An 8,534-nucleotide genomic window follows, 5' to 3' on the forward strand; every position below is an offset into this window, starting at 1 on the left:
GCCTGAATTGGTCATTCCAAGGAGGAATGGGGTGTGGGTGGTTTTGTTTTAATTTTCTTTTCTGGTTTGTTTGTTTGGTTTTTTTTGTTTGTTTGTTTTTAACTGTTGCTCAGCAGTACTATTCCTTTGCTAAAGGAGTGACTTCGTAGAACTGGCACTGAGTCACTGCTGCAGAGCCGGTTCCACAATTCACTCTCCTAACCCTCCCCCCCAAAAGGCAGCTAAATAAGAAATTGTATGGGTCTAGAGAATTTTTTTCCCCTCAAGTTTTCAAGTTGTTTCAGCAATACAAATTTATGGGCCATTGCTTCAAAAATATTACTTTGACATTTTTTGAGGGGTTTTTTACCCCCAATATTTGTATTTTTATTTCAAGGGATTAAAATGTATTATTAATATTATTGTTATTATTATTCTATTTTTTTTCTGAAGTAGTATAATATAGACACCATCTGCTACCCATACAATATATTTGTTTTGTTTTTTTCAATCCCGTCCCATCTTTTTTCCCCGCATTCCCTCTATTTCCTGTTTTGTCAAGTGTGTCCCTGTCTGACTGTACGATGTCTTCCTGTCTGTCTCTCTGTCCCTCTGTCCTATCAGTCCACGCTTGGATGGGTCTCCTCTTCTCAGAGCCCCACCTCACAAAAGGTGACCGTCCCTTCTCTGGCGCTCGTATATAAGACGACTAACCATTGTATTTAAAAAAAAAAATGAATCTTGAGTGTTTTATAGTAGCGAGGACGTGACGGAGAGCGGAACTTCCTTCAGGCTGGTGTTTGAAGTCAGGGTTGCACAAAGAGGTTTTCTAATGGAAACTTGTGTCGTTCGCAGGCACCGTCTGAGCCAGAGGAGAACACCACCTCGGTCGCTGTTGCGACGGAGGCGGCGCCGCCAGACGAGTCGTCAGGGCCCACGGTGAATATCTTTCCCATAGTGTCGACTTACAGGGCTTAAAACAAGACTCAGAAGACGAGTTTGAGGCTAGATGGGTGGTTCTCAACATGGGGTCCGGGGACCGCAGGGGTCCTTGAAGAGGTTCAAGGGTGTCCAGCAAAAGGATCAATAGTTAGACTTTACCATTATTTAATTTACCAGACGTTACCGCCATGAGATAATGTACAATAATGACTGTTTTGGTCCTAGTTTTACCTCCCTGTCTATAGTATGGACATGTGTTTCGACTTGGAGAATTACAGACTAAATCAAATGAGGTCAGTGGCCCTCGATATGACAGCAGTGTATCTGACCAGATGACCATCGTGTCTGAAAGCATCGGCGTTAGGTAATCAGAGGGGACGAGTCTAAGGCTACATTCACACTGCAGTCAAAAGTGGACCAAATCCCCCCCCAAAAAATGTATTTGTTTGTTTATTTTTATTTTTTTGGCTCATATGTGACTCGGCTCTGTTTCTTTCATAACAGCGTGAACGGCACCAATCACATGGAACCTGATCTTTTCAATTCGGAATTGGGCCTCTTTCGTACGTGGTCCTAAATGGGCTACAGGTCGGATTTTTCGCAAAGCAACCTCAGTCAAATCGGAATCCATGCGACTTTTACGTCACTCTAGAGGAAGTTCCCAACCTTTTTGTTATCACAGACCTGACCACAGCGCACAAAATGTTCAGGGTGACTGAGTGTCTCCCCGTTACACACAGAAGAAAAAAAAAAAAAAAGCAAAATGCAAAAAAAAACCCAAAAAAACTCCTGTGTTTCGAGAATAAACTCGGAATTCCGCCTCCGATTTCGCGACTGGCGAGCAGAGCGTGGCGCTGCCTGCCACCATTAAGCAGCGTATACAGCGCAGGGAGGGAAGATAACTACACCAACCTGGCGTGCGTGTGTGTGTGGCACAATTTGCATGCACAGTGTTTTTATTCTAGATATGTTTTTATTTTACTAAATTTCCTCACTGAACGAAACAGAAAATGCGCCGTGCCCCCGTCTGGATGCAAAGATTTCAACCGCGAGCTTGAGCCGAGGCACACGGTCCCACGCCGCCCGACAACCACCGCGCGTTTGCCTGCCATGTTTACTTCCCCACGACAACGTGCTGCGTGTGACGTCTTTGTCACTTCCGGGCATGCGGATCAGTTCAGGACCGTGACCCGTTCACACTGGAATTTGATATTGGCCACATTTTAAAAAAACACACAATGTGAACAGCCAAACAAACTGGGATCTGAGCAATAAATCAGAATTAAGAACTAAGTCTTGCAGTGGGAGCAAAGTGAGTGTGTCTGTGGAGTCCGACTCAACAGACTATTTATTTGTTTTTCACAAACAACCGAGAGTGAAACTTGGCACGGATTTGCATTGCGGCTTTCTAACGTCCCAGTCGCTCCCCGAGCACGTGGTCGGGCTGAAAAGGTGTGGCAGGCATAGGACCACACCGGATCAGGTTTGATGCACGCTGCTAAAATATCCTATGAATAAACCCATTCTCGTGAGGGTTTTCAGTGCATTTGTTGCGTGTCTGTGCTTGCGCCCCCTAGAGTGCGGAGGTCGCACTGGAGTCGGAGCAGTGTACCAAAGAGGCGCCCGTCGTCCACACGGAAACCAAGACCATCACCTACGAGGCAGCAGAGGTACACAGCACCTTCCGCCTGCTTGAAGGACGGGGCCGACGGGCTTCTGATAATATTGTAGCTTGTTTTAATAGATGGCGCACGTGTTTTACATTCCCTCCGATTACACCATCCATGTCGATATCTTGTGTTTTAAGTTGTTGTTCTTTCTGCGCTGGCTTCCTTGAACATCCCCTCACTCTCTGTGTGTGTGTGTGTGTGTGTGTGTGTGTGTGTGTGTGTGTGTGTGTGTGTGTGTGTGTGTGTGTGTGTGTGTGTGTGTGTGTGTGTGTGTGTGTGTGTGTGTGTGTGTGTTTTAACAGGGAGACACAAACGGCGACGCAGACCCCGGGGTGCTGCTCAGCGCCCAGACCATCACCTCGGAAACCACCAGCACCACCACAACCACACACATCACCAAGGTGGGGGTCAGGGGTGGAGGGTAGAGCCGGTCCCAGTACCTGTGCAACCATACAGACTTGAAACCCTGGCGTCCTTCCCTGGTTAATGCGTCCTTTAAAAAATCTTTACACAGGGGGGGGATCTGGAAAGATGGGAGAGGGTCTTAAATATGAAATGAATAGACTCAGTGAGAGAAGAGTGAGTGGACTCGTTTTTAACTTTAGCCTGAAGAATTGAAATGGGGCCAGTTTTTACATTTGGGATCCATTTGGCCACTTGGCCACTCGGACACGGAAATTATAATCTAAACCAGAGATGGTTAGAAACTAATTCCATCTATTCAGATACCTGTACTGAAGTAACTTTGTAGTAGAATATATTTTGGAAGCAATATATTTACTTTTGCTCTGTATTTTTAATGCAAGCACATGTACTGTGACTCATTTGTGCTGCAACTTTAAACATTGACTAAAACTACATACCATACCACCGCTTAACAACCCTGTTTTTGTTCTTATTGATCTATTTTGAGATCTAACTTGACTTACACTCGAGTGAATATCTCTTTAAGTTAGCAGGGTTTTCACGTTGTGCTCCTGTTCTCTTCCTCCAGACGGTAAAAGGAGGAATCTCTGAGACGAGAATCGAGAAGAGGATCGTGATCACGGGAGACTCGGACATAGACCACGACCAGGTCTCTGTCTAATTCGTAAATCTTTGCCTCCCGCGCTCTTGCTTTCCCTCTCTTTTCCTGCTTTTTCCGTCTCTCCGTCACCGTACTGTCAGTGATTTGGATTTGTACAGTTAACTGTGGAAAGATGCTTAGTAAGATATGAACAGAGACCTTGTCCTCCCGGGCCTCAGGCTGGCGTAGTCATGTGAGCTTACGCTTTGATAATTTACAGACTTACCAGCGAGTGGCGTGACATTTAACAAGCTTTGCACTTATATACAAATGTGACTAATCATTTAGTGGCTTCCCTGATGGCATCGTTTGACTCAAAATCCAACATCCCCACTCTCCCAAACCTCCCCGTTCTGTCTCCCCCCGGTGGCCATCCCTCGCACTGCACCCCTGTGTGTAGGCTCTGGCTCAGGCCATTAAGGAGGCTAAAGAACAGCACCCTGACATGTCAGTGACCAAAGTAGTGGTACATAAAGAGACAGAGATCACGCCAGAAGACGGGGAGGATTGACCCAGGTAAGAGAACGAGGTGCCGGTTCCGATCCAGTTTGGGCTGGTCCTTGTTGGGCTGAACTTGCAAAGTGTGGTCTCCGTTTTTTGGCATGCTGCTGCTTTTTTGTTTTTGTTTTGATTTTTTCCCCCCCCATTAGAGCTACCTCTTTACCGGTGCGGTAAGAGCCTTGCTTCTGTAGCACTAACAGCCAATGCATCGCGCTATCATCATCCTAGCTCCACCGGCCCAGCGCAGGGAAAAGTCATCTTTTGTGACCAAACAGAACGGTTCTTAGTCTCTCCGCTCACAATGACGGGGCTTAAAAAGCTTTACAGGAACGCTGCTGGCAGGCTCATGCAATCGCCAGTAATTGGGCTGTAACGCTTCGCTCCGCTAGAAGGGAATATGGCCTATTTCCATCTGAGATGACTGTATCTGCCTGTTGGTGGCGCGTTGTTTATGCCGTTGCCATCTATACAACTTTAGTCGGATCAGCCCCACGGCCAAATCAAACGTCCTTTGTCAAACTAATCATCTCAAGTGTTTTGCAAGCAATTGGCTACACTAAATTGCCTTGGTATGGAATCACTATAGAATAATAAAAATAATAATAATAATAACAACCTTTATCTTTATATCACCTTTCGTACACAACATGCGACTTGAAGTAGTTTATTTTATTAATAAGCAATCAAACAATAATGAAGAAAAGAGAGCCAGCTAAATGCCTTTATTAAAAAATAAGTAAATATTATACTCTATTACATTTTTTGGGTGATCAATTTGGACCTTGAAGGATCACAATCGAGGAAGCGCTGTCCACCATATATTTGCGGCGATTATTTAGCAAACAATGGCGCGGCGAGTTGTTTTGTCAACGCGCGGACCGGTTTGCAGCCGGTCGCGAGGGCGGGGACTCCGGCAGAACTGGCTCTGCCTCTCCGCGCAGCGCGGCTTTGTCTGCAGAGTCGTCTTATCCGCTGAAATCTGATCCGGCTTCAGAGCAGGCGCAGAAATGTGCCTGGAGCCGTCTTTTATTTCCAGCTTTAGTCAGACACCGCCGTGGTTCCTCGAGCATTAAGTTCAAAAAATAAAAAATAAATGACGCATTAGAGGACTTTTCAAAGGCCTCCCTACAGTGATTTTAAACCTGTGAACTAAGCGTGATTTTGTTCCTCACGTAAAATAGGTCAGGGAGGGGGGGTTTGTTTTGTTTTGTTTTGGGGTTTTTTTTTTTTGTTTTTTTTTGTTTTGGTTTTTTTTTTTCTCGCAGCTATGCACAAACCAGTGTTTGTGTTTGAACTTGTCTCAGTGGTGGTGGAGCTGGGCTGCGGAGCTTCTCATTCCACTCTGCCTCGGATGCATTGCTCTGTCTCTAACGTCCCTAACCTCGCCTCCATCGCTCCGCTCCTTACCCCGCGGGGTCTGTCGACCTGCGTCTGCTCCGTTCCACGCACCGACTCTCGGCGCCCAGGCTGATTTCATTCAGCTTTTCTCAACCAACCCCCCCCCCCCCCCCCCCCCCCCCCGATAAAAATTGAGCACAAGGTGCGGGCGTGGAGGTGTGCCTCTCTGTGTGTTGACGTGCATGCACTGGCGTGACTCACCGGACGGGAATGGCTCTCTCTGTTTCCAAGGCCTTGCCCCCACCCCCCACCCCCCGCCAGCCCTGTATGCAGTGTATGCTGTCCTGTGTCTGCCTGTCGGAGCGGGCTGCACCCCGAGCCCCGGTTTTCTACTCCGCTCTGTTTCCTGTCCTCTTCTGGATGCTTTTCTTCCTGCAGCTGTAGATGCACGCAGCTCTACTACCTTAGATTCACACCAAACTAAATCTGAGGATCTAGTTTGTGTTCTTTTTTGCATTTTTTTTTACCATTGGCCATTAAAGATGTCAATATTAATAAAAAACCACAGTAGGAGGAATAAAATAAATAAATAATAAAAAAAAAAAAAAAAAAAAACTGCAATTGAATCAGGAATAGAAAGAGCGAGAGAGAGAACGGCACCTGATGTCTGGAGGCTTTTCCTTGCAACGTGGAACTCATTTAACACTTGATGGGGCAGATATCCTACCATGACCTTTCCTTGGGTTCATCTTCATGTTTGAGGTTTTTTCCAACTTCCTCAGTGTTGAGGGTTTAAGCATCAATGTGTTTGCTGTTTTGTGTCATTATTACATTGGGGGTTTAAAAAAAAAAAAAAGACTTCAATCAAATTGGCACCATTTTTGTTTTCCAATTCAGGAAAAAGAAATCCCTGAGCTTTGGATTTAACTCTAAAAGTGACGTTTTTTTTCTTCAGTACAAAAAAATATATATTGACGCTTCAGCATCTGATCAGTCGCACTAACTGCAGCAGGAGGGGTTAGGAGGCGTCTCCTCTGCGACATCAGTCCTTAATGTTAAACCTGGAGCCATCCTGCTACAGATTTGGTGTGTTTGATTGAGATATCCTTCCCATAATTATTATTTTTTCCATGCAAAAAAGAGCAAATTGTGTTTATGCTCTTGGAATTCTCAAATGTTCTCACAATTTATTTGTTTCAGCATTTACAGGGATTACTTTTTTCTAAGTTTAAAATGTGTTGATTTGCAAATCCTATGTTCAGGTTTAATACACAGGATGTACTAATGGGTTATATCTGTGTGTGTCTGTGTGTGTCTGTGTGTGTCTGTGTGTGTGTGTGCGTGCGCGCACCTCTAGGTCTAAAGCTGAGGACGGTTTTTACTCAAGGACTCGCGCCTCCGCCATCCAGAATCGCCAGGATTCCATATATTACGCTGGACAACCCGGAAGAAACAACGTCTCCCGTTCTTCAAACGCCGCGGCTCGCCTCCGATATTATCCTTTACAAAATGCGTTTTGCATGAGAGGGGCGCAGCGCTGCATTATCAAACGGCAACAGATTATATAACAAAGCTGTAGGAAACTGCTCTCCACCCGTCTGCACGTCGAGTCCTTTGGTGCAGGAAAAGCAGTTTTCTCTCACTGCCTTCATGAATTGGGTGCGTTTTTATGATTAAAAAGAATAATTATTGTAGCAGTGTCTTTATTTATGAAATGAAGCCATCACTCCAAAAAAACGTAAACATGCTTTAGGCTATGTATGTAGAGGACGCAATATATAACCTTGCAGTAGGAGTGCCAACTTTGTTGCCAGCAAGCATCATCTCACTTACTCGTCATCCTCACTGATTTGTTTTTAGTTTTTCCCAGTCAGATATGCCACAGCAAAAATTGAAATGGCCCTGTACTGTGCATAGTCCTCTATAAGCTTTCTTATTAAAAAAAAAGGCAATATCTCTAGCAAATGATTCTGTCATGTGTACTTGAGTTATTTTTTTAAATGACCATCTCTGTACTTTATGTCACACAAACCGATTCCACGACTGCAGCATTTCTCCAGAAAGTTAAGCGCAAGTTTTTGTGGTACTTTTATTCAAACTCCAAAGAATATAAATCACGTGTGTATGCTAGAAGTTTATTTCCATGTGCCAGTACAAGCCTTGAATGTTTTTTTTAGGGTGAACATTTATTTTTCTTTTTTAATTAATGGCTTCGCTTAGAGGCCATACTGTATGTTTGATGACTTTGGCAAAGAACTCCGAACTGATGACCACTGCACCAAATTGGATGCGAAACAAAGTGTGATCTGTGCATCCGCCCTCTCAGCTGTTCTAACTGTATTTTAATTACCACATATCTGTTATGTACAGCCATGTTTCCCCAACGGTTAAATAAAGATGGCAAATGCATTCATGGTCATTTCTGTCTTCTTTTTTGTCCCTGTCAAATAAAGATATTGATGACATTATTGAAACTTGTTATTGAGACTTCCAATCCTGAGATGCTTCAAGGTGTCCATTTAGTTTCAGCATAAATGGAAGTTTTAACACTAGATCAGAGAATGTGGATTTTAATAAACCGCTTTTTGGGGTATTTTAACTTCCACATATGTCCCTTATGACATATAGGGCAGAGTCACTCTCTATTTCATTAAAAAGGACATAAACAACCCAAATAAGCAATTAATTGAACCAAAACTGCAAACAACACAATTATGTCTATTGGGGAGCCTACAAATCTTTTTTTTAAATACTTCTTTAAAGGGTAAAGCTCTCAGGGAGCTTTTTCAAGGTCAACTGTTTAACTTTTACACACTTGATGTGTATATTTCTTTGCCAGATATTTGGGTAAACACATTTATCTGGTTAACTGTAAAATTGAATCTCCAAAAGTCAATGGTAACGAATGTCTCGAAATATCTCATCTGGATCTGTGGCAGATTGGAGCCATTTCAAACGCATTACGTTGAACAGTGGGAACGTCTCCTGTCTTCTTGGTCACTTTTTAAAGTTGATTTATTTATTCTGTTAACGGGGAT

At 44.0% G+C, this 8,534-nt stretch overlaps 1 protein-coding gene across 2 annotated transcripts in view; it reads left to right on the top strand.

The window, feature by feature from the left end:
- epb41l3b (erythrocyte membrane protein band 4.1-like 3b) overlaps positions 1-7,905 on the top strand; it is a 44,546-nt gene extending 36,641 nt beyond the window's left edge. For both annotated transcript variants that reach the window (XM_080011105.1, XM_080011104.1), the window contains 7 exons: positions 604-651; positions 835-918; positions 2,499-2,591; positions 2,894-2,992; positions 3,586-3,666; positions 4,058-4,173; positions 6,854-7,905. In XM_080011105.1, coding sequence (XP_079867231.1) covers positions 604-651; positions 835-918; positions 2,499-2,591; positions 2,894-2,992; positions 3,586-3,666; positions 4,058-4,168 — 516 coding nt within the window. In that variant the 3' untranslated portion in view covers positions 4,169-4,173; positions 6,854-7,905. The remainder of the gene's footprint in view (positions 1-603; positions 652-834; positions 919-2,498; positions 2,592-2,893; positions 2,993-3,585; positions 3,667-4,057; positions 4,174-6,853) is intronic.
- The last annotated feature ends 629 nt before the right edge of the window (positions 7,906-8,534 follow it).

This window comes from Zeus faber (genome assembly GCF_960531495.2).
Source record: "Zeus faber genome assembly, chromosome: 12".
In the NCBI taxonomy this organism is placed as follows: domain Eukaryota; kingdom Metazoa; phylum Chordata; class Actinopteri; order Zeiformes; family Zeidae; genus Zeus; species Zeus faber.